This window comes from Manis pentadactyla, chromosome X (assembly GCF_030020395.1).
Source record: "Manis pentadactyla isolate mManPen7 chromosome X, mManPen7.hap1, whole genome shotgun sequence".
NCBI classification, from domain to species: Eukaryota; Metazoa; Chordata; class Mammalia; order Pholidota; family Manidae; genus Manis; species Manis pentadactyla.
This window is the reverse complement of record NC_080038.1, coordinates 63056200-63084010: the sequence shown is the minus strand read 5'-3', so window position 1 is coordinate 63084010 and position 27811 is coordinate 63056200. Positions and strand designations below refer to the sequence as shown.

The following is a 27811-nucleotide window of genomic DNA, read 5'->3' as shown; positions in this document are numbered from 1 at the left end:
AATTAGCTGTGCCTTCAGGCACATAAGTAATATCCTGGATCTTATTTTATTCCATCTGTAAAGTGAAGGTTGTGAACTACATTCTTAGTTTTTTGTACTTATTTTTATTATATAGTTCACATACAAGATTAGTTTCAGGTATACAACATAGTGATTTGACAATTATATACTTATGAAATGCTCTCCATAAGTGTAATTAGTATCTGTCACCATACAAAGTTACTACAGTATTATTGACTATATTCCCTATGCTGAACTTAACATTCCTGTGATTTGTTTCATAATCAAAAGTTTGTACCTCTTTATCCCCTTCACCTATTTTTCCATTCCCCCACCCCTCTGGTTTTTTGTTTGTTTGTGTGTTCATTTGTTTTATTTTTTAGATTGCACATATAAGTGAAATCATGGTATTGGTCTTTTCTCTGACTTATTTAACTACATTCCTAGTTTTTAACTAATTTTTAGCAGGAGCATCCCTCTAAATGTAATATTGTATGAATTTTGACTCAAATAAAGTAGAGTTGCTCTGATTAAAGCAGAGATATAGAGCCAAATCTCAACATTCCCTACCTATCTCTGAGCCCCCACCTCACTGTAGAACTCTATATACCCTGAAGAACACAGATAGTAAGATCTCTTTCAATTATTGCCCCAATTCATATTTCCAACTCTACACACAACTCTAGAGATATAACTGGAATGAAAGTCATTAAATGTCAACACTGAAACTTATTCTGAGTGGTGGCATTTTAGGTGATTTGTTGCTGTCTTTATATTCAATCAGATTGCTTGAATTTTTATATGTATCATATTTTTATAAATATAAAGTTTTGATAATCTCTTAAGGGGATTGTTTTAACTAGATAATCTCAAAGGGCCTTTTGAACTCTAGATTCTAAGGATTTTACTGATACGTCACTCCAGACCCTTATTAAGAATCCAGTTATTTTAGATCCAGTATGTATCTGGTTTTCCAACCCTTAGCATTTTAATGGTAGCTTATTACAAAGATAGGAGTATGTAGAGAAGTATACAAATAACCTGGCCACAAAGAAAGAATGAACTTTACAAATTTATAAAACAGCTTCAAATATTTTTAAAAATATAACAATCTACTCTATAATAATTCTTAAAGGCATCACTGTGCTATAGTAAGAGTGCAATAAAATAAAATGGTTGTTAGTGTTGTTGATATTGAATGGTCAAGCAAAGGTTAGACTATGCATCAGAAAACTAGAAAACATGTTTAGAAAAATACAATTCATAGAACATAATAAAACTATACTTTTTAAATGAAAAAAATGTTTTGTGTTTAAAGAAAGTCAACTGTCAGTTAACTAGAAAATTTGGTTTTCCAGAATAACTAATTTTCCTAAGATTATAGTTATCCAAAATCTATTATAATATCTAGTTATACACTTATAGTCTCAACATATTATAACATTTTTTAAAGATACATTAAGTAGATTTTACTTTTATGAGCATTTTTAATGATGTTGCAGAACAAAGTACATCTGCCAACTGGGCTGGGAGGTCAGAGACTCTCTGTTCTAATGAAGACCTTTTTGGAAGTTGATAGCACTGGAGTTGTAGAAGAGAAGTGGGTGTAGAATTCTATTACAGGTTAAACTAAACTTTACTTTAATGTATGCTAATGTATCTTAACCCTGTAAATGTCTAGACTAGAAACAATAAGACCTGAGTTATAATTGAAAGTAATAAAGTTATGTGTAAACATGATCTTAAAGTATTTTACAAAGGCTTTAAAGTATAATTGGCCTTTCTGGTGAACTTAATCTTATCTAGTTAATGCATAATAGTGCAAACACTTATTAATTATTTCTGGCATCACTGTCTGTTCATTCACAATTACATTAAGTCACCAGATAATGACCAGATTTGAAACATGAAAAGTACGTTAAGAAGAGAGTAGGCTGGAAGATTATCACAGATTGATGAGCAAATTACTGTGATTCTATCAAGTCTGATTGTATTATATAATCAGTTTTGCTGCTAAGCCTAAAATTGATAATAAAATCCTGTCTGAATGTGATTATGTTTGTAGCCATTACTTAAAGACTATAGGTTCTGAATATAGTTAGCACTATTTATTTAATGTAATAGATATTGATTCTTGCTTTTAGAGCTTGGGTGTTTATTTTCAGGTCACCAAACAGGAAGACAACTGACAACAGAATTAGTAGACTATTTACACAGCATTCTGTGGGGGAGAGCTGCCAGAAGTTTTGAGGTTTGGAAATAATATATTTTCATTCTTTATATTCTTTCTCCATCCCAACAAATAAAACAGTGTGTTCATCAAAAAAAACCCATAAAACATCAAATATTTTAAAAATTTATCTGTTTAGGTACCATGTATTAAATATTCATAATGTAAAAAGTTAATGGGCATTGGACAAGGCTTCATTTAAAAAGACTAAGATGTAATTAATCTCCATTGGTAGTTTACAGTGTAGGGAAATGGTATTGCTGATATTAAGGAATAGGAAAGTAATTTATTTTAACATGTATGGAGTACAGAGAATTTTTAGGTCAGTGAAAATACTTTGAATGATAATGTGATGATACATGTCATTATACTTTTGTCCAAACCCATAGAATGTACACATTAAGAGTGAACTCTAATATAAACTGTGAACTTTGGGTGTATGTTATGTGTCACAGTAAGTTCATCAGTTGTAACAAATGTGTCACTCTGGTGGAGGATGCTGATAATGGAGGAGGCTATGCACGTATTTGGGTAGAGGGTATATTGCAAATTTTTGTACATTCCTCTCAGTTTTGCTGTGAAAAAGATTGCTTTTTAAAAAGCCTTTAAAAAGTTGTGGTGCACCCAAAGTGTAATTTTTTCTCTTTACAAAATTTATTATGTTTATTATACAAAAAATTTGAAACTACAGATAAGGATTTTTAAAGTAAACAATAGTCATTCATAATCTAATCACTCTTAAAATTTTTGGTTTATTTTCTTATAATCTTTATGTGCATTTATTTGTCTGTATAAAAATAATGTGATGTACTGTGAAAAAAATGTTGGGAATTTCCATTTCCAACCAAGATGTAACAGAGACCAATTGGTTATATTGGTCTTATATTGGATTGGTTATATCCTTGTCTGAACCCCCTCATGCCATCCCTCCAAAGAAAAATAACCAAGACAACATACATTAAAAAATGGTTTTAAAGACATTAGATTCAGAAAACAGAGAGTGATCTCTGGAAGACAGGAAATAAAAAAGGTGAGCACTGCAATTTTGCAGCTTGCTGCCTTGAGTTTTCAGGCTTTAGTGTAAAAGAGAAACTGAAGTGGATCCTAACAGGCTTCCTGTTTTGAGGAGGTAGAGGTGAGAATCTGAGGAGAACAAGGCAGGTTGAGTTCATAGGCTAGAGTACCAGAGAGGAGAGCACAGCACAGGAAAAAAAGCCCTATTAATTAGAGTCCTACGCAATTGTTTAGCAGAATTCTGATCAGAAAATCATGGGACAAAAATACATGCAGCCAGCAAATAACTATCTAAATACATTAGAAGAGACTGTGCCTGGCACTGACATAGGTCTGGGAATAGAGCCTGTTCATTCCAGCCAGATTGGCAAATGTCTAATTCACATGGGGTTGAGTATAGAACTCAGAAGGGTCTTTTATCAATAGTGGACAATAATTAGTCCTACACTGAGCACTGCTCCAGACCTACCTAAGAATCATAAAAGTATGACTTGAAAGGATCAGATTGCTTCTCAGGGATTTGTTTCCTAGAGTAAAAATCAAGAATATTTATTAGAATACAAAACTATCCAGCAGCTAACATGATAAAGTTTACAACGTCTGGAATTCTGTAATAAATTACTAAGCATACAGAGAAGCAGGAAAACACAGCCTATAACAAAGAGAATAAGGAATCTGCTGAAACTTACACAGAAGTTAGCATTACCAGAGAACATTAAGCATGTCTTATAACTGTATTCCATGTATTAAAAAAGGTAAGTGGAATCGTGGAAGATATAAAAGTCCTAAATCAAACTTCTAGAGATGAAAACTAAGTCTAGGATGAAAAATATATTATATAGTATTAACATTATATTAGATATTGCAGAAGAAAGATTAGGGAACTTGAAGGTATACAATAGAATCCATCCAAAATGAACCAAACAGCAACAACAAAAAAAACAGCATCAGGAAGCTACGGAAAAACATCATGTAGCTTAATTGGAATTCTGTGAGGAGGGAGAGAATAAATATGTGAAGAAATAATGGTTGAAAACTTAAAAATAAAATTCTAAACCCACAAATCCAAGATCTGCAAACTCTAAACACAAGAAAGACAAATAATAATAAAATTGCTTCAAAACCATTTATAAGAATATCTTAGAAGTAGCTAAAGAAAAATGGCACCTTTCCTACAGAGGAAAAATTTAAGAACATCATATTCTTGTTGGGAGCAATGCAAGCAAGAACACAATAGAGAAACATCATTAAAATAATGAAAGAAAGAAACTATCAACCTAAAATTTTATACTGAACACAAATACTGTTTAAAAACGAATAGTTGGTAGGATGTAAAAATAATACAGTCAGTATAGAAAGCAGTATGGTAGAAGACACAAATAAATGGAATGATATCCCATGTTCATAGACTGGAAGAGTTAGTATTATTAAAATGGGATCTGCAGGAAAACCTATCATTTGTGACAAGATGGATTACCTGGAGGACTTTATGCTAAGTGAAATAAACCAGACACAGAAAGACAGATACTGCATGATCCCAGTTATATGTGTAACGAAAAAAGGTAGACACATAAAAGCAGAAGTAGAATGGTGGTTTATCAGGGTTTGGGGGTTGGGGGAATTAGGGATATGTTGGTCAAATGATACAAACTTTCAGTTATTAAATGAATAAATTAGAGAGATTTCATATACTTCATGGTATCTATAGTTATAATAATGTATTGAGATTCTTAAGATGGCAGCATGAGTAGGGGTGTGGAAATCTCCTCCCAAAACCATATATACTTTGAAAATACAGCGAATACAACTATTCCTAAAAGAGTGACCACAAGGTACAGTACACCAGCCAGACTACATCTACATTTGTGAGAACTCAACATCTAATGAAAAAGGGTAAGATACAAAGCCGTGACCAGGTGGGACCTGAGCAGGCCTCCTACCCCTGTTGACTGGCAGGAGGAAAAGAATCAGAATGGGGAGGGAGTGGAAGCAGAAGACCGCTAAATAACCAGCCCTAGTAATCTGCACTGGGAGCACAGACACACATTGCATGGTCTACTGGATATTAGAGGAACGGAAAAGCAAAATCCTAGACTAAGACTGTGAACAGGTTCCCACAGCTGGCTGCCTGGGAAAACAGAAAAGTGGGTGCTGTAAAAGCCTTAAAGGGACAAGGGTTTAACTGGTGGACAAAATCATCCTGGCACTCAGCCAAGCAGGCTGGGAACTTTAAGGAACTTCAGGCACCCTAACCGCCTTGGTGGCAAAGGTAACACAGCACCAAAGCCTGACACAGTGATAAGAAGCCTGCTGTTCATTACCCCTGCCAGCACTGCAAGTGAACCAGCTGAACTGCCATTGCTGCGGAGCAACTGGGGAGCAGCCCCACCCACAGCAACCACACAGAGGCAGCCCACAGTCGACCAACACAGACAGAGGGGAGTGGGGCAGAGTCTGGAAGGCATAAAGGGGCTTTATTCTCACAGCAAACGTGCTGCTCACTTGCAAACCCTGTTTGCTGCCCTATGCCATTCCGAGGGCCACCCCGCCCATGGCAGCTCAGGGGATTAACCCAGAGTCTTCCCCCAGTGTAGGGCGAACTGGCACAGGCAGAGAAAGCTGGCATGGAGTCTGAAAAGCATGTAGGACCTCTGTTCTCATGGTGAACATGTGCTGATCGCTTGTAACCACCACCAGTGCCCTAGGCCATCCAGAGGGCCACCCTGCCCATGGCAGCTCACAGGACCAACCCAGAGTCTTCAATCTGTGCACAGCTGACTGGCACAGGCAGAAGAAACCAACGCAGGGTCCGCAAACCACGTAGGGTCTCTCTGTTCTGACAGTGAACATGTTCTGATTGCCTGCAACCACCACCAATGCCCTAGGGCATCCAGAGGGCTGCCCCATCCATGACAGATCAGGGGATCAACCCAGTGGCTGCTCCCTGTGTGCAGTTGCCTGGCACAGGCAGAGGAGACTGGTGTGGAATCCGAAAGCATGAAGGGGTGCCATTCTCATGGAAAACACAAAATGATCACCTGTGAACCCGACAGTGCTCTAGGCCATCCTGATGAGCGCCAAGCCCACTGCAACTCTGGATTAACTCAGAGGCTGCTCCCTGTGTGTGGTTGACTGGTACAGGCAATGGAGACAGGCAAGATGACCAGCAAGCAGGTAGGGACATTGTTCTCCCAGGTAACACACCTGCCACTCTCTGGTGATCACTTCCATCACCATGAAAAGTCAGAAGAACCTCCTTCAGTCCACAATCACTCAAACAACAGAGAGAGGGCCTGGTGAGACTGAAATAACCAGTCTTCCTGAGAAAGAATTCAAAATAAAAGTCACAAACATGCTGATGGAGCTACAGAGAAATATGCAGGAGGTAAGGGATGAATTACGGAAGGAGATAACAAATGAAACAAACAATGGAAGGATCTAAGAGCAGACCTGATGAGGTGCAAGAGACTGTAAATAGAATAGAAAGCAGAGAACAGGAATACAGAGAAGCTGAGGCAAAGAGGAATGAAAGGACCTCTAGGAATGAAAGAATATTAAGAGAACTGTGTGACCAATCCAAACAGAACAATATTTGCATTATAGGGGTACCAGAAGAAGAGAGAGAAAAAGTGATAGAAAGTGTCTTTGAAGAAATAATTGCTGAAAACTTCCCCAACCTGGGGAAGGAGATAGTCACTTGGACCATGGAAGCCCACAGATCTCCCGAAAAAAGGACCTAAGGAGGACAACACCAAGAAATATAACAATTAAAATGGCAAAGATTAAAGACAAGGACAGAGTATTATAAGCAGCCATAGAGAGAAAAAAGATCACCTACAAAGGAAAACCCATCAGGCTATCATCAGACTTCTCAGCAGAAATCTTACAGGCCAGAAGAGAATAGCATGATATATTCAATGCAATGAAACAGAAGGGCCTCGAACCAAGAATACTGTATCCAGCAAGATTATCATTTACATTTGAAGGAGGGATTACACAGTTCCCAGATAAGCAAAAGTTGAGGAAATTCACCTCCCACAAACCATCTCTACAGTGTATTTTAAAGTGACTGCTTTAGATAGAAGTGCTCCTAAGGCTAAACAGATGTCACCAGAGAAAATAAAACCACAACAAAAAAAGTAGACCAACCAAATACTAAGTGCAAAACGAAATCAGATATCCAGAGAATCAGTTGAGGGAAACACAAAAGAGTACAGAATAAAATCCGTAACATATAAAGAGTGGAGGAGAAAGAAAAAGAAGGGAGGGAAATAAAGAATCATCAGACTGTGTTTGTAATAGCATAATAAGTGAGTTAAGTTAGGCAGTTAGATAATAAATAAGCTACCTTTAAACCTTTGCTAACCATGATCCGAAGCCTTCAATGGCAAAAGTACATATCTATAAATAATCACCATAAATGTAAATGGACTGAATGCACCAATCAAAATACAAAGAGTAAAATAATGGATAAAAAAGCAAGACCCATATATATGCTGCTTACAAGAGACTCAACTCAAACCCAAAGTCGTACGCAGACTGAAAGTGAAGGGATGGAAAAAGATATTTCATGCAAACAATAGGGAGAAAAAAGCAGGTGTGGCAATACTTGTATCACACAAAATAGACTTCAAAACAAAGAAAGTAACAAGAGATAAAGAAGGACATTACAGAATGGTAAAGGCGGCTGTCCAACAACAGGATATAACCATTCTAAATATATATGCACCCAACACAAGAGCACTGACATATGTGAAACAAATACTAACAGAATTAAAGGAGGAAATAGAATGTAATGCATTCATTCTAGGAGACTTCAACACACCACTCACTACAAAGGACAGATCAACCACACAGAAAATAAGTAAGAACACAGAGGCACTGAACAACACACTGGGAACAGATGGACCTAACAGACATCTACAGAACTCTACACCCAAAGGAATCAGGATATACATTCTTCTCAAGTGCACATGGAACATTTTCCAGAATAGAACACATACTAGGCCACAAAAAGAGCCTCAGTAAATTCAAAAAGATTGAAATTCTACCAAGCTACTTCTCAGATAGCAGAGGTATAAACTAGAAATAAATTGTACAAAGGAAACAAAAAGGCTCACAAGCACATGGAGGCTTAACAACACGCTCCTAAATAATCAATGGATCAATGACCAAATTGAAAGAGAGATCAAGCAATATATGGAGACAAATGAAAACAATAGCACAATGCCCCAACTCCTGTGGGACACAGCGAAGGCAGTTCTAAGAGGAAAGTATATAGCAGTTAGGCTTATTTAAAGAAGGAAGAACAATCCCAAATGAATAGTCCAAATTCGCCATTATTGAAACTGGAAAAAGAAGTACAAATGAGGTCCAAAGTCAGCAGAAGGAAGGATCAGGATAGAAATAAGTAAAATTGAGAGGACTAAAACAATAGAAAAAATTAATGAAACCAAGAGCTGGTTCTTTGAATAAATGAAGAAAATAATAAGCCCCTAGCCAGACTTATTAAGAGAAAAAGAGAATCTACACACATAAACAGAGTCAGAAATGAGAAAGGAAAAATCACTGCAGACACCACTGAAATACAAAGACTTATTAGATAATACTATGAAAATCTGTATACTAAAAAACTGGATAAAGTAGAAGAAATGGACAATTTTCTAGAAAAATACAACCTTCCAAGACTGACCAAGGAAGAAACTGAAAATCTGAACAGACCGAATTACCAGCAACTAAATTGAATCGGTAATCAATAAAACTACCCAAGAACGAAACTTCAAAACCAGTTGGATTCACTGCTGAATTTTATCAGACATTTAGAGAAGACATAATACCCATTCTCCTTAAAGTTTTCCAAAAAATAGAAGATCTAAGAAGCCAGCATCACTCTAATACCAAAACACGGACAGACCCCAAAAAATAAACAACTACCGACCAATATCCCTGGTTAAATAGATGCAAAAACACTCAACAAAATATTAGCAAACCGAATTCAAAAATACATCAAGAGGATCATACACCATGATCAAGTGGGATTCATCTCAGGGATGCAAGGATGGTACAACATCTGAAAATCCATCAAGATAATCCACCACATCAACAAAAAGGACAAAAACCACATGATCATCTCCATAAATGCTGAAAAAGCATTTGCCAAAATTGAACATCCATTCATGATGAAAACTCTCAACAAAATGTGTATAAAGGGCAGGTACCTCAACATAATAAAGGCCATATATGACAAACCCACAGCCAACATTATACTTAATAGCAAAGAACTGAAAGTTTTCCCCCTAAGATCAGGAATAAGAAAGGCATGCCCACTCTCCCCAATTTTATTCAACATAGTACTGGAAGTCCTTGTCATGGCAGTCAGACAATACAAAGATGTACAAGACATCCAGATTGGTTAGGAAGAAGTCAAACTGTGACTGTTTGCAGATGACATTATTGTACATAAAAAACCCTAAAGAATCCAGTATAAAACTACTAGATCTAATATCTGAATTCAGCAACGTTGCAGGATACAATATTAATACACAGAAATCTGTTGCTTTCACATCTACTAACGATGAAATAGCAGAAAGAGAAATCAGGAAAACAATTAAATTGACATTTGCATCAAAAAGAATAAAATACCGAGGAATAATCCTAACGAAGGAAGTGAAAGACCTATACCTTGAAAACTACAAGACCCTCTGGAGAGAAATTAAACAGGACACTAACAAATGGAATTTCATCCCATGCTCTTGGGTAGGAAGAATTAATATTGTCAGTATGGCCATCCTGCCTAAAGCAATCTACAGATTCAATGCAATCCCATCAAAATACCAACAGCATTCTTCAATGAACTGGAAGAAATAATTCTAAAACTCATATGGAAGCATGAAAGACCCCGAATTTTCTAAGCAGTCCTGAGAAGGAAGAATAAAGCAGGGGTGATTTCGCTTCCCAACTTCAAGCTCTGCTACAAAGCCACAGTAATCAAGACAATTTGGTACAGGCACAAGGAGAGACCCATAGTCCAGTGGAACAGAATAGAAAGTCCAGTTATTAATCAAAGCATATATGTTAAATTAATATGTGATAAAGTAGCCATGGATATACAATGGGGAAATGACAGCCTCAACAGCTGGTGTTGGCAAAACTGGACAGCTACATGTAAGAGAATGAAACTGGATTATTGTCTAACCCTGTACACAAAAGTTAGCTCAAAATGCATCGATGTCCTTAATGTAAGTCATAAAACCACAAGACTCTTAGAAAAAAACATTGGCAAAAATCTCTTGGACATAAACATGAGCAACTTCATGAACATATCTCCCCGGGCAAGGGAAAGAAAAGTAAAAATGAAAAGGTAGGACTATATCAAACTAAAAAGCCTCTGTAAAGCAAAGGACACATTCAGTAGATGAAAAAGACTTTATACAGTATGGGAGAATATATACATAAATGACGTATCCAATAAGGGGTTGACATACAAAATGTATAAAGTGCTCACACCCCTCAACAAACAAAAAGCAAACATTCCAATTAAAAAATTGGCAGAGGATCTGAACAGACACTTCTCCAAAGAAGAAATTCAGATGGCCAACAGGCATATGAAAAGATGCTCCACGTTACTAATCATCAGAGATATACAAATTAAAACCACAATGAGATATCACCTCACAGCAGTTAGGATGGCCGCCAACCAAAAGAGAAACATAAACAAATGTTGGCGATGATGTGGGGAAGGGGAACCCTCCTAGACTGCTGGTGGGAATGTAAATTAGTTCAACCATTGTGGAAAGCAGTATGGAGGTTCCTCAAAAAACTCAAAATAGAAATACCATTTGACCCAGGAATTCCACTCCTAGGAATTTACCCTAAGAATGCAGCAGCCCAGTTTGAAAAAGACTTGTGCACCCCTATGTTTATTGCAGCATTATTTACAATAGCCAAGAAATGGAAGCAACCTAAGTGTCCATCAGTAGATGAATGAATAAAAAAGGTGTGGTCCATATACAGAATGGAATATCATTCAGCCATAAGAAGAAAGCAAATCCTAGCATTTGCAACACCATGGTTTGAGCTAGAAAGTATTATACTCTGTGAAATGAGCCAGGTGGAATAAGACAAGTATTAAATGATTTCAGTCATTTGTGGAGTATAAGAACAAAGAAAAACCTGAAGGAACAAAACAGCAGCAGACTCACAGAACCCAAGAATGGACTAACAATTACCAAAGGGAAAGGGACTGGGGAGGATGGGTGGGATGGTAGGGATAAGGAGGGAAATGGGCAGTACGATTAGCACACATAATGTAGGGGGTTCACTGGGTGCACAGTATAACAGAGAGAAGACAAATAGTGATTTTATAGTATCTTACTATTCTGATGGACAGTGACTGTAATGGGGTATGTGGTGGGGTCTTTATAATGGGTAGAGTCTTGTAACCATAATGTTGCTCATGTAATTGTACATTAATGACATGAAAAAATAATAAATAATGTATTGATAGTTAAAATTTGCTTAGAGTGTAAATCTTAAGTGTTCTCACCAGGAAAAAGAGATTAACTATGTGACGTCTTGAATATGTTAATTAGCTTGATTGCAGTGATCATTTCACAGTGTAAACATATATCAAAATCTCTTATTTTATACCTTCAGGGCAGGTATTATGAAATAGAATGGTATTCTTGCTTTCTTGTACAGTGTTTTACTCCTTTACGTAGCAGGTGAGAAATTACTTAAGAATTTGGTTTTTCTGTTGAGTTTTTTTTCCTTTTCCCTCAATTCGCAATCTTACAGAATGATTTTTTTTTAACTCAGACTTCCATCACTGGAGAAGAATATAATCTTTAATTCCAAATAGTCAGTGGCAGTGTTGTACCTACTCAGCACAGTTGTTTCTACTTGAAAAGCATGTTTTATTCCTTCTTTTCATTGAAAAATGTGAAGATTCTTGATGGGGTATAAGGGACGCATGTATGTTACCTTGGTGTGCATGAGCAATCTGAGTTTTCTTAGCTTGAAAAAACTTATCCAAGATATTTCTTTCATATTTTTCCTAATAGCTTCTTAACATTGAAAAATTTTAAGTGCCTAAAAAGTGAAAACAAAGTTTTAATAAAATCAAAGAAGCATTTAATTATTGTGAAATAAATAGTGAAAACCTCGAAATAACTAACTTTCAAACATTAAGAATATCATCATAAATAAACTTAATTGGATGTTATGTGTTCCTTAAATTGGCAACTGTGAGACTACATAGCAATATAGACGAATATTTACAAAACAATTAAAAATGGAAAGAACATGAATTTCAAATAAAAACTATGATTACAACTATATAAAAATACAAAATGAGAAAGTTAAAATTGAAAGAATAAATCAAAATAGCTGTATTCACATGGTGAATTGTTGTTCTCTTTAAAAAATTTTGTCGTTGTTTTAATAACTTTTAAATTGTATTTTGAGTGTTCTAAGATGGTTTAATACCCTTTCAGACTCTTCATCCCACATGTGAAATTTATATTTTTCCCGGTTTTATTGAGCTATAATTGACAAAAATTATAATTAAAGTGCATAGCATGATTATCTGATTTGGTATACATATAAATTGTGAAAGAGTTCTAAGAATTGTTTTAATTAATATCCATCACTTACTTTTTTTGGTCAGAACAGTTCTACTCTCTTGGCAACAAATCCAGTTTTCTCAAATATAGTCACCATGTTATACATTAGATCCTCGATATTTTTCATCTTATAATGCAAGTTTGTGTTCTTTTCTGTGTTTTTTGTAACCTCTTCCCATTTCTCCCGGCCCATGGCAATGCCATAGTATTCTCTGTTTTTATGAGTTTAACTTTTTATTTTTCAGGTTCCATGTATAAGTGATATACCATACAGTATTTGTCTTTGTCTTCCTGGCTTACATCAGTTAGGAAAATGTCCTCCAATTTCATCCATGTTGTCACAGGATGTCCCTCTTTTTTATGGCAGAATAATATTCCAGGGAATACACATACCTTTTTTTTCAGGAAATCAAAAGCCACTTTGTTTTGGTATCATTAATCTACAATAACATGAGGAACCCTATGTTTACTAGGCTCCCCCATCACCAAGTCCCCCCCAAATACCCCATTACAGTCACTGTCCATCAGCATAGTAAGATGCTGTAGAATCATTACTTGCCTTCTTTGTGTTATACAGCACTCCCCATCACACCCCCACACTATACATGCTTATCATGGTGCCCCCTTTCACCCCCGCTTATCCCTCCCTTCCCACCCATCCTCCCTAGTCCCTTTCCCTTTGGTAACTGTTAGTCCATTCTTGGGTTCTGTGAGTCAGCTGCTGTTTTGCTCCTTCAGTTTTTTTCTTTGTTCTTATACTCCACAGATGAATTAAATCATTTGATACTTGTTTTTCTCCACCTGGATTACTTCACGGAGCATAATACCCTCTAGCTCCATCCATGTTATTGCAAATGATAGGATTTGTTTTCATCTTATGGCTGAATAATATTCCATTGTGTATGTGTACCACATCTTCTTTATCCATTCATCTATTGATGGACACTTAGGTTGCTTCCATTTCTTGGCTATTGTAAATAGTGCTGCAATAAACATAGGGGTGGATATGTCTTTTTCAAACTGGGCTGCTGTAGTCTTTGGGTAAATTTCTAAGAGTGGAATTCCTGGGTCAAATGGTATTTCTATTTTGAGTTTTTTGAGGAACCTCCATACTGCTTTCCACAATGGTTGAACTAATTTACATTCCCACCAGCAGTGCAGGAGGGTTCCCCTTTCTCCACAACCTCTCCAACATATGTTGCTGTTTGTCTTTAGGATGGTGGCGATCCTTACTGGTGTGAGGTGATATCTCATTGTGATTTTAATTTGCATTTCTCTAATGACAAGCGATGTGGAGCATCTTTTCATGTGTCTGCTAGCCATCTGAATTTCTTCTTTCGAGAAGTGTCTGTTCAGATCCTGTGCCCATTTCTTAATTTCTTCTTTCGAGAAGTGTCTGTTCAGATCCTGTGCCCATTTCTTAATTGGATTATTTGCTTTTTGTTTGTTGAGGTGGGTAAGCTCTTTATATATTTTGGATGTCAACCCTTTATCATATCTGTTGTTATGGATATATTCTCCCATACTCTAGGATGCCTTTTTGTTCTATTGGTGTCCTTTGCTGTACAGAAGCTTTTCAGCTTGATATAGTCCCACTTGTTAATTTTTGCTTTTAATTCCTTGCCCAGGGAGATATGTTCCTGAAGAAGTTGCTCATGTTTATGTCCAAGAGATTTTTGCCTATGTTTTTTTCTAAGAGTTTTATGGTTTCATGACTTACATTCAGGTCTTTGATCCATTACGAATTTACTTTTGTGTATGCGGTTAGACAATGATCCAGTTTCATTCTCTCACGTGTAGCTGTCCAGTTTTGCCAGCACTTTCTGTTAAAGAGACTGTCATTTCCGCATTGTATGTCCGTGGCTCCTTTATCATATATTAATTGACCATATATGGTTGAGTTTATATCAGGGCTCTCTAGTCTGTTGCATTTCTCTACTGTTCTGTTCTTGTGCCAGTACCAAATTGTCTTGATTACTGTGGCTTTTTAGTAGAGCTTGAAGTTGGGGAGCGAGATCCCCCGCACTTTATTCTTCCTTCTCAGGATTGCTTTGGCTATTCGGGTCTTTGGTGGTTCCATATGAATTTTTGAACTATTTGTTCCAGGTCGTTGAAGAATGCTGTTGGTAATTTGATAGGGATTGCATCAAATCTGTATATTGCTTTGGGCAGGATGGTCATTTTGACTATATTAATTCTTCCTAGCCAAGAGCATGGGATGAGTTTCCATTTGTTAGTGTCCTCTTTAATTTCTCTTAAGAGTGTCTTATAGTTTTCAGGGTATAGGTCTTTCACTTCCTTGGTTAGGTCTGTTCCTAGGTATTTTATTGTTTTTGATGCAATTGCGAATGGAATTGTTTTCCTGATTTCTCTTTCTATTAGTTCATTGTTAGTGTATAGGAAAGCCACAGATTTCTGTGTATCAATTTTGTATCCTGTAACTTTGCTGAATTCCGATATTAGTTCTAGTAGTTTTGTAGTGTAGTCTTTAGGGTTTTTTATGTACAATATCATGTCATCTGCAAATAGTGACAGTTTGACTTCTTCTTTACCAGTCTGGATTCCTTGTCTTTCTTTTTCTGTCTGATTGCCATGGCTAGGACCTCCAGTACCATGTTGAGTAATAGTGGGGAGAGTGGGCATCCCTGTCTTGTTCCCGATCTCAGAGGGAAAGCTTTCAGCCTCTCGCTGTTCAGTATGATGTTAGCTGTGTGTTTATCATATATGGCCTTTATTATGTTGAGGTACTTGCTCTCTATGCCCATTTTGTTGTGAGTTTTTATCATAAATGGATGTTGAATTTTGTCGAATGATTTTTCAGCATCTATGGAGATGATCATGTGTTTTTTGTCCTTTTTGTTGATGTCGTGGGTGATGTTGATGGATTTTCGAATGTTGTACCATCCTTGCATCCCTGGGATGAATCCCACTTGATCATGGTGTATGATCCCCTTGATGTATTTTTGAATTCGGTTTGCTAATATTTTGTTGTGTATTTTTGCATCTATGTTCATCGGGGATATTGGCCTGTAGTTTTCTTTTTTTGTGGGTTCTTTGCCTGTTTTTGATATTAGAGTGATGCTGGCTTCATAGAATGAGTTTGGAAGTAGTCCCTCCTCTTCTATTTTATGGAAAACTTTAAAGAGAATGGGTATTATGTCTTCTCTATATGTCTGATAAAATTGAAAGGTGAATCTATCTGGCCCGGTGGTTTTTTTCTTGGGTAGTGTTTCGATTACCGATTCAGTTTCTTTGCTGGTAATTGGTCTGTTTAGATTTTCTGTTTCTTCCTTGGTCAGTCTTGGAAGGTTGTATTTTTCTAGGAAGTTGTCCATTTCTTCTAGGTTTTCCAGCTTGTTAGCATATAAATTTTCATAGTATTCTCTAATAATTCTTTGTATTTCTGTGGGGTCCATTGTGATTTTTCCATTCTCATTTCTGATTCTGTTGATGTGTGTAGATTCTCTTTTTCTCTTAATAAGTCTGGCTAGTGGTTTATCTCTTTTGTTTATTTTCTCAAAGAACCAACTCTTGGTTTTATTGATTTTTTCCATTTTATTCTTCTCAGTTTTATTTCTTCTCTGATCTATATTATTTTTTTATCCATTCATTAGTTAATGAACACTTAGGTTTTTCCGTACATTGGCTATTATGAATAATGCTGAAGTTAACATGGGAGTACAAATATCTGTTTGACATAGTGATCTCATTTGCTTTGGACATATACCCAGATGTGGGATTGCTCATCATTTTGTAGTTTTATTTGTAATTGCTTGAGAAACCTCCACATTGTTTTTCATAGTGGCCTTCCCAGTATACATTCCTACCGACTGTGTACAAGTTTGTCATTTTTCCATATCCTCAGAAAATTTATCTCTTGTCTTTCTAATGATTGCCATTCTAACAGGGGTGAGGTAATACATCCTTATGATTTTGGTTTGCATTTACCTGATAATTAGTAATGTTGAGTAAATGTTCATGTACCTGTTGCCATTTTTATGTCTTCTTTGGAAAAATGTATATTCAGATCCTTTTCCCATTTTTAAGAATTTTTTTTGCTCTTGAGTTTTAGTTCTTTTTATATTTTGGATATTAACCCCCTTTTAATATGTAGATTGCAAATATTTTCTCCCAGTCTGTAGGTTGCCTTTTAATTTGTTGATGATTTCTGTGAAATTTCTAATGTAGGGAAGAAGAGGGAATAGTGATTGCCACTTTATAACTCATACTGATGAAGACTGATAAGAAAATGCACTTTGAACTTTAGATAGGGTGTTGTGTTTTGGTTTCTTAAGGAAGAAAAAAATACCTTTTTTTGTTTGTTTAGAAACAAAAAATTAGGACCAAATGTAAAGATATATTTGTGATTTAGTTATTTCTTTTTAAACTTTAGGTTCAAAATTATGCTGATGCTCTACACTGGTACTATTATTCTCTGAGATTTTATGCACATGATCAGGCGGATCCAGAATTGGCAAAGCTGCATAGGAACATGGCTTCCTGTTTCCTGCATTTGGAACAACTTGATAAGGTCCGTTGATTTTCTACTTTTCAAAGACAGTAAATGTTGTTTTGCACGGTGGCAGAGAGATACAGTGGTGTGACTTCTTGGCTGTTAGGTTAGGATGTCTGAGAGTTCTTCCCTAAAGGACAAACTCAAAGTGATATTTTCCTGACTTGCACACTGTAAGCATTAATGAGTGGAACTTCCAAAAAAGGGAATTTGGAGGGCAATTTATTCCATTGCTTACTGCTTATTTTTTGCCCCCTGTTCTGAAAGGTAATAATATTATTGGGACTCCTGAACAAAATTATCTGCTACTAACCATCTGCAGTACTGTCCTTTGAAGCTGACAGAATTTTAAGGTATACATTGTTTTGGTCAAGAATTCAGTGAGAGCAAACACTTGGAAGAAATGGTCATTCTTTTACTTTCTGGGTTATCTATTGCCTTTCCAATCATTCAGCAATTGGTTTCTCATCAGGAAAAAATTCTAGAAGGTAAAAGAGGGAAAAACTTACTTAAGGATAGGGCCATTCATTCTTCCGAAATCAGTTTGGACATTTCTTCCTTTGGGTATCATAGTATGCGCAGAATGGGGGTGGTGGGGATTAGCTCATGGAAAAAGAAAAGCTGGAAATATAAGTAAGAAGAAGGAGTGTGGACCCAGATAAAATACAAAGGTTTTTGTTCCTTTTAATGAAAATTTTAGGGGAAAAGAGGTGATTAAGGGTTGTAATTCCCGACATTCTTTGAGGATTTCTTTAATTTGAAGGGTTGTTTATCTGACTAAATACTTCAGTTTTTTTTTCAGAAGAATATTTACCATTTTAGTTTGTATGTTATAAATTCATTGTCCTAGAAGATAAGGTAAAATGTTAACTAACTCTTATTTATGCATAGGCTGGCATTTAAATATTTCAGAAAAATAGTTGACTACCATTTACATAAAGACCTGAAAAGGTTATCACACAGATTTTGTTACTTAATTCATTATATTTCTACACAAGATACCATTAAGCGTTTCGGAAAAATAGTTTTCTCCTGCTTACTTCAAGACCTGTAAAGATGATCATAAAGCCTTAGTAACTTCTTTGATTTACATGGGACTCGCAGATTGAGAAGTACCTTGACCTGGAGCTGGACATGCTAGTTGTGGCTATGAATGCACCTCAGGTCAAGGAAGGGTATCTAATCAGCTAGTCAAGACAGAACACAGTATGAGAAACTGAGCTAGTCTCTGAGGTTACAGGGACAAACAATATATAGTTGCCTTTGACTCAGGGTATCCTAATAGGCTGATAGGAGCAGATCATGGCAATAAGGGAAATCCAAGTGTTGAAAATATTCTGTAAGTTAGGCACACAGGTAGTTGACATCACATAAGTGTATCAGCAGGGAACAGGTCTTCAACCATAGAGATTTTGACTCAGAGGCAAGATTCAAATCTTTAGGAAATTGGGGTTATGTGCAGACAGACTAGAAAGAGCAAGGTCTACCTATAGCTCAAAACCTACAGGAACTGGGATATAAAGGTACTTTTAAGAGTGGGGCACAGACATAGGGAGGAAGACTGGGTTGCAATTAGCAGAACACGCAGTAACTAGATATCTAATCTTCTAAGACTTGAAGCAGTACTTCTTGAATCTCCTCTAACTAATGTCAAGTTTGGTTCTTAGAGCCTATTGTAGGACTGAGCTTGTAATTAGGATTTCAAATGGTGTTGGTAGTGAGGAGGAGAAGAGGGCAGGAAACCAGGCAAGTCCTTGCAATGTATACTCAGTGTGTGATTGATTATATCATTTAAGGATAGTTTGGTGGTGAAGCCAAAGGTTATTTTGAATTTCTTCAAGGTAACTTGGTTGATTACTAGTAATCTATTTCTGTTATTTCATTCTTCCTTTACCGAACTTAGCAAATATGATTTGCTACCCTCCATATATAAAGAATACTCTGCTATGCATTAGGAAATATACAAAGGTGAAAAAAAATATCATATTATACCATTTTACTATTTCCATCTAGCCTTGTTAATTTTCATTGTCTGCTTTTTTCACTCTTTCCCTTGAGCTACTTGAACATTATTTAAAAATTTATGAAATCATGCTTATTGGATCTCCTAAAATTTCATGATTTTTCAGCAAGGTGCTCAAGAAAACTGACTCTTGTTGACTTTTTAAAATTGAAGTACAGTAGATATTCAGTCTTATATTGGTTACTAGTTATAAAATGGTGGTTCAACAGTTATGATTATTATTATATTATTATTAAGGTATCATTGGTATACAGTCTTATGAAGGTTTCACATGAGCAACATTGTGGTTCCTACATTCACCCATATTATCAAGTCCCCCACACACACACCATTGCAGTCTCTGTGATCAGTGTAGTAAGATGCTATAGAGTCACTATTTGTCTTCACTGTACTGTACTGCCTTTGCCGTGACCCCACTACATTTCATGTGTAAATCATAATGCCCCTTAATCCCCTTCTCCCTCCCCCCACCAGTCTTCCCATGTCACTTTCCTTCAATAACCACTAGTCTTTTCATGGAGTCTGTGAGTCTGCTGCTCTTTTGTTCCTTCAGTTTTGCTTTGTTGTTATACTCCACATATGAGTAAAATTACCTGGTACTTGCTTTTTTCTGCTTGGCTTATTCACTGAGCATAATACCCTCTAGCTCCACCCATGTTGTTGCAAATGGTAAGATTTGTTTTCTTCCTATGGCTGAATAATATTCCATTGTGTATATGTACCACATATTTACCCATTCATCCATTGATAGAGACTTAGGTTACTTCCATATGTTGGCTATTGTAACTAGTGCTGTGATAAACATAGGGGTGCATATGCCTCTTGAATCTGGGATCTTGTTTACTTTTGGTAAATTCCTAGGAGTGGAATTCCTGTTTCAAATGGTATTTCTATTTTTAGTTTTCTGAGGAACCTCCATATTGCTTTCCATATGGTTGCACTAATTTATATTCCCACCAACAGTGTAGGAGGGTTCCCCTTTCTCTGCGTCCTTGCCCCACTTGTTGTTCTTTGTCTTTTGGATGGTGGCCATCCTAACTGGTGTGCGATGATATCTCATTGTGGGGGTTTTTTTGCATTAAAATTTTTTTTTAATTTTAATATCATTAACATAAAATCACATGGGCAACATTGTGGTTACTAGATTCCCCCATTATCAGGTCCCCACCACATACCCCATTACAGTTACTGTCCATCAGCATAGTAAAATGCTATAGAGTCACTACATGTCTTGTGCTATACTTTCTGCCCTGTGCCCCCCCAGTATGTTATGTGTGTTAATCTTAATGACCCTTAAACCCTTTATCCCTCCCTACCCACCCATACTCCCCAGTCCCTTTCCTTTTGGTAACTCTTAGTCTATTCTTGGGTCCTGTGAGTTTGCCGCCGTTTTGTTCCTTCAGTTTTTGCTTTATTCTTATGCTCTACAAATGAGTGAAATCATTTGATACTTGTCTTTCTCTGCCTGGCTTATTTCACTGAGCATAATACCCTCTAGCTCCATCCATGTTGTTGCAAATGATAGGATTTGTTTTCTTCTTATGGCTGAATAATACTCCATTGTGTACATGTACCACATCTTCTTTATTTATTCACCTACTGATGGATACTTAGGTTGCTTCCATATGTTGGCTATTGTAAATAGTGCTGTGATAAACATAGGGGTGCATATGTCTTCTTGAAACTGGGATCCTGATTTCTTAGGTTAAATTCCTAAAAGTGGAATTCCTGGGTCAAATGGTATTTCAATTTTTAGTTTTTTGAGGAACCTCCATACTGCTTTCCACAGTGGTTGAACCTAGTTTACATTCCCACCAGCCATGTAGCAGGCGACCCTTTCTCAGCATCCTCACCAGCATTTGTTGTTCCTAGTCTTTTCTATGTTGACCATCCTAACTGGTGTGCGGTGATATGTCATTGTGATTTTAATTTGCATTTCCCTGATAATTAGCAGTGTGGAGCATCTTTTCATGTGACTGTTTGCCAACTGAATTTCTTCTTTGGAGAAGTGTCTGTTCAAATCCTCTGCCAATTTTTAATAGGGTTATTTTCTATTTGCATGTTGAGGCGTGTGAGTTCTATATGTATTTTGGATGCTAACCCCTTGTCAGATATGTCATTTACAAATATATCCTCTTCCATACTGTAGGATGCCTGTTTGTTCTTCTGATGGTGTCCTTTGCTGTACAAAAGCTCTTTAGCATGATGTAGTCTCATTTGTTCATTTTGTATTTTCTTTCCCTTGCCCTAAGAGATGCGTTCAGGAAAAAGGTGCTCATGTTTATATTCAAGAGATTATTGCCTATATTTTCTTCTAAGAGTTTTACAGTTTCATGACCTACATTCTGGTCTTTGATCTATTTCGAATTTACTTTTGTGCATGAGATTAGACAATAATCTAGTTTCATTCTCTTGCATGTAGCTGTCCTGTTTTCCCAACACCAATTGTTAAAGAGGCTGTCATTTTCCCATTGAATTTACATGGCTTGCTTTTCACATATTAATTGACCATATATGCTTGGGTTTGTATCTGGGCTCTCTCTTCTGTTCCATTGGTCTATGGGTCTGTTCTTGTGGCAGTACCAAATTTTCTTGATTACTGTGGCTTTTTAGTAGAGCTTGAAGTTCGGGAGCATAATGCCCCCACTTTCTTCTTCCTTCTCAGGATTGCTTTGGCTATTCGGTGTCTCTTGTGGTTCCATATGAATTTTAGAACAATTTTCTCTAGTTCATTGAAGAATACTGTTGGTATTTTGATAGGAATTGCATTGAATCTTTAGATTACTTTGGGCAGGATGGCCATTTTGACAATCTTAATTCTTCCTGTCCATGAGCACGGATGTATTTCCATGTATTGGTTTCTTCTTTAATTTCTTTCATGAGTGTCTTGTAATTTTCATGGTATAGGTCTTTCACCTACTTGGTTTGGTTTATTCCTAGGTATTTTATTCTTTTTCATGGAACTGTGAATAGAATTGTTTTCCTGATTTCTCTTTCTGCTAGTTCATCATTAGTGTTTAAGAATGCAACAGATTTCTGAGTATTAAATTTGTCTCCTGCAACGCTGCTGAATTCAATTAACTCTTGTAGTTTTGAGGTGAATTCTTTAGAGGTTTTATATGTACAATTTCATGTCATCTGCAAACAGTGATAAGTCTAACTTCTCCCTTACCAATCTGGACGACGTTTATTTCTTTGTGTTGTCTGCGTTGGATGGAATCACCAGTATTCTGTTGAATACAAGTAGGGAGAGTGAACATCCTTGTCTTATTACTGATCTTAAAAGAAAAGCTTTCAGCTTCTCGCTATTAAGTATGATGTTGGCTGTGGGTTTGTCTCATATGGCCTTTATTATGTTGAGGTATTGCCCTCTATACCCATATTGTTGAGAGTTTTCATCATGAATGGATGTTGAATTTTATCGAATGCTTTTTCAGCATCTATGGAGATGATCATATGGTTTTTGTCCTTTTTGTTGATGTGGTGGATGATGTTGATGGATTTCCGAATGTTGTAACTTCCTTGCATTCCTGGGATGAATCCCAGTGGATCATGAAGGATGATCTTTTTAATGTATTTTTGAATTCGATTTCATAATAGTTTGTTGTGTATTTTTGCATATATGTTCATCAGGGATATTGTCTGTAATTTTCTTTTTTTGTGATGTCTTTGCCTTCTTTTGGTATTAGAGTGATGTTGGCCTCATAGAATAAGTTTGGGAGTATTCCCTCCTCTTCCACTTTTTGGAAAACTTTAAGGAGGGTAGGTATTAAGTCTTAACTAAATATTTGGTAAAATTCAGCAGTGAACATCCTGCGAAAAGCAATATACAGATTTGATGTGCTCCCTATCAAATTACCAACAACGTTCTTCAATGAACTGGAACAAATAGTTCAAAAATTCATATGGAAACACTAAAGATCCCGAATAGCCAAAGCAATCCTGAGAGGGAAGAATAAAGTGGGGGGAATCTCACTCCCCAACTTCAAGCTCTACTACAAAGCCATAGTAATCAAGACAATTTGGTACTGGCACAAGAACAGAGCCACAGACCAGTGGAACAGAATAGAGACTCCAGACATTAACCCAAACATACATTGAAAATTAATATATGATAAAGGAACCATGGACATACAATGGGGAAATGACAGTCTCTTCAACAGATGATGCTGGCAAAACTGGACAGCTACATGTAAGAGAATGAAACTGGATCACTGTCTAACCCCATACACAAAAGTAAATTCGACATGGATCAAAGACGTGATTGCAAGTCATGAAACCATAAAACTCTTAGAAAATAACATAGGCAAAAATCTCTTGGACATAAACTTGAGTAACTTCTTCATGAACATATCTCCCTGGGGCAAGGGAAACAAAAGCAAAAATGAGCAAGTGGGACTACATCAAGCTGAAAAGCTTCTGTACAGCAAAGGATACCATCAATAGAACAAAAAGTTACCCTACACTATGGGAGAATATATTCATAAATGACAGATCCGATAAAGGGTTGACATCCAAAATATATAAAGAGCTCACGCACCTCAACAAACAAAAAGCAAATAATCCAATTAAAAAATGGGCAGAGAAGCTAAGCAGACAGTTCTCCAAAGAAGAAATTCAGATGGCCAACAGACACATGAAAAGATGCTCCACATTGCTTTTCATCAGAGAAATGCAAATTAAAACCACAATGAGATATCACCTCACACCAGTAAGGATCACTACCATCCAATAGACAAACAACAACAAATGTTGGCGAGGTTGTGGAAAAAGGGGAACCCTCGTACCCTGCTGGTGGGACTGTAAATTAGTTCAACCATTGTGGAAAGCAGTATGGAGGCTCCTCAAAATGCTCAAAATAGACATACCATTTGACCCAGGAATTGCACTTCTAGTAATTTACACTAAGAATGCAGCAGCCCAGTTTGAAAAAGACATATGCACCCCTATGTTTATTGCAGCACTATTTACAATAGCCAAGAAATGGAAGCAACCTAAGTGTCCATCAGTAGAAAAATGGATAAAGAAGATGTGGTATATAACACAATGGAATATTATTCAGCCACAGGAAGAAAACAAATCCTACCATTTGCAACAACATGGATGGAGCTAGAGGGTATTATGCTCATTGAAATAAGCCAAGCGGAGAAAGACAAATACCAAATGATTTCACTCATATGTGGAGTATAAGAACAAAGAAAAACTGAAGGAACAAAACAGCAGCAGAATCACTGGACCCAAGAATGGACTAACAGTTACCAAAAGGAAAGTGACTGGGGAGAATGGGAGGGAAGGGAGGGATAAGGGCAGGGGAAAAGAAAGGGGGTATTATGATTATCATGTATAAAGTGGGAGGGGGGAATGGGGATGGATGTGCAACACAGAGAAGACAAGTAGTGATTCTACAAAATCTTACTACGCTGATGTACAGTGACTGTAATGGGGATTGTGTGGGGGACTTGGTGAAGGGGTGACCCTAGTAAACATAATGTTCTTCATGTAATTGTAGATTAATGATAACAACAACAACAACCACAAAAAAAAGTCCTTAAAAAAATTCAGCCGTGAAACCATCTGGTCTAGGAATTTTGTTCTTAGGTAGTTTTTTGATTACCCGTTCAATTTCATTGCTGGTAATTGGTCTAATTAGATTTTCTGTTTCTTCCTGGGTCACCCTTGGAAAGTTGTATTTTTCTAGAAAGTTGTCCATTTCTTCTAGGTTACCCAGTTTGTTAGCATATGATTTTTCATAGTATTCTCTAATAATTCTTTTTATTTCTGTGGTGTCTGTAGTGATTTTTCCTTTCTCATTTCTGTTTCTTTTTATGTGTGTGAGATCCGTTATTTTCTTGATAAATCTTGCTATGAGTCTATCTGTTTTGTTTATTTTCTCAAAGAACCAGCTTCTGCTTTCATTGATTCTATTATTTTATTCTTCTCAATTTTTTAAATTTGTGCTCTAATCTTTATTATGTCCCTCCTTCTACTGACTTTGGGCCTCATTTGTTTTTCTATTTCTGGTTTCATTAACTGTGAGTTTAGACTGTTCATATGGGATTGTTTTTTCCTGAGTTAGGCCTGTATTGCCATATACTTCTCTCTTTGCACTGCCTTTGCTGCATCCCACATGTTTTGCAGTTTTGAGTTATTGCTGTCATTTATCTCCATATATTGCTTGATTTCTGTTTTAATTTGGTCATTGATCCATTGTTTATTTAGGAGCATGTTATTAAGCCTCCATGTGTTTGTGGGCTTTTTTGTTTTCTTTGTGTAATTTATTCCTAGTGTCATTCCTTTGTGGTCTGAGAAACTGGTTGGTACAATTTCAGTCTTTTTGAATTTACTGAGGCTCTTTTTGAGGCCTAGTATATGATCTATTCTTGAAAATGTTCCATGTGCACTTGAGAAAAATATGTATCCTGTTGCTTTTGGATGGAGGGTTATATAGCTGTCCATTAGGTTCATCTGTTCTAATGCATTTTTCAGTGCTTCTGTCCCCTTACTTATTTTCTGTCTGGTTGATCTGTCCTTTGGAGTGAGTGTTGTGTTGAAGTCTCCTAAAATGAGTGCATTGCATTCTATTTCCCCCTTTAATTTTCTTAGAATTGTTTCACATGTGTCGGTGATCCTGTGTTGGGTACATAGATATTTATAATAGTTATATCCTCTTATTGGACTGACCCTTTATCATTCTGTAATATCCTTCTTTGTCTCTTGTTATTTTCTTTGTTTTGAAGTCTATTTTGTCTGATACAAGTACTGCAACTCCTGCTTTTTTCTCCCTATTAGTTGCATGAAGTATCTTTTTCTGTCCCTTTACTTTCAGTTTGTGTATGTCTTTGTGTTTGAAGTGAGTTTCCTGTAGGCAGCATATAGACGGGTCTTGTTTTTTCATCCATTCAGTAACTGTGTCTTTTGATTGGCACATTCAGACCATTTACATTTTGGCTGATTTTTTATTATAGGTGTGTACGTATGGCTATTGCAGGCACTTTAGATTCGTGTTTACTAAAGTTTCCAGGGTATTTCCCTTACTAACAGTCTAATTTAACTCATTTATTATGGTATTTCAAACACAATCTGAAGATTCTTTTTCTTTCTCCCATTCTTCTTGTTCCCCCTCTATTCTTTGTATAATAGGTGTCATATTCTGTACCCTTTGTGTACCCATTAACTGACTTTGTGGGTATTTGATTCAATTTTGCATTTGCTTAGCAATTAATTGATATACTTCCTTTGCAGTGTGGTTTTCTTTTCTTTCTTTTGACTGTAGTTAAAGATTTCATTTTTTAAAAGTTTTTCATTAAGGTGTTATTGATATACACTCTTACGAAGGTTTCACATGAAAAAACAATGTGCTTACTACACTTACCCATATTATCAAGTCCCCACCCATACCCCAATGCAGTCACTGTCCGTCAGTGTAGTAAGATGCAACAGATTCACTATTTGCCTTCTCTATGGTACACTGTTTTCCCCGGATTGCCCACACCATGTTTACTAAACATAATAACCCCCAATCCCCTTCTTCCTCCCCCCAACACGCCCTCCCAGACTCCTCCCCTTTGGTAACCAGTAGTCCCTTCTTGGAGTCTCTGAGTCTGCTGCTGTTTTGTTCCTTCAGTTTTGCTTCACTGGTATACTCCACAAATGAGTGAAATCATTTGGCACTTGTCTTTCTCTGCCTGGCTTATTTCACTGAGCATAATATCCTCCAGCTCCATTCATGTTGTTGCAAATGGTAGGATTTGTTTTTCTTATGGCTGAATAATATTCCATTGTGTATATGTACCACATCGTCTTTATCCATTCATCTACTGATGGACACTTAGGTTGCTTCCTTATCTTGGCTATTGTATATAGTGCTGCGATAAACATAGGAATGCATATGTCTTTTTGAATCTGAGAACTTGTATTCTTTGGGTAAATTCCAAGGAGTGGGATTCCCGGGTCAAATCATTTTTCTATTTTCAGATTTTTGAGGAACCTCCAGATTGCTTTCCACAGTCGTTGAACTAGCTTACATTCCCAGCAGCAGTGTAGGAGGGTTCCCATTTCTCCGCATCCTCGCCACCATTCATTGTTCTTAGACTTTTCAATGCTGGCCATCCTTAGTGGTGTTAGCTGATACCTCACTGTGGTTTTAATTTGCATTTCCCTGATGATTAGTGATGTGGAGCATCTTTTCATTTGTCTGTTGGTCATCTGAATTTCTTCTTTGTAGAACTGTCTCTTCATATCCTCTGCCCATCTTTTAATCGGGTTATTTGCTTTTTGGTTTGACACATGTAAGTTCTTTATATATTTTGGATGTTAGCCCCTTGTTGGATATGTCATTTACAGATATATTCTCCCATACTGTAGGATGCCTTTTTGTTCTGTTAATGGTGTCCTGTCCAATACAGAAA

General features: G+C 36.6%; 1 protein-coding gene across 1 annotated transcript in view; it reads left to right on the top strand.

Annotated features, from left to right (window-relative positions):
- TEX11 (testis expressed 11) overlaps nt 1-27811 on the top strand; it is a 382668-nt gene that overhangs the window by 176825 nt on the left and 178032 nt on the right. The window contains exons 14-15 of the mRNA XM_036898307.2: nt 2166-2251; nt 17261-17398. Coding sequence (XP_036754202.2) covers nt 2166-2251; nt 17261-17398 — 224 coding nt within the window. The remainder of the gene's footprint in view (nt 1-2165; nt 2252-17260; nt 17399-27811) is intronic.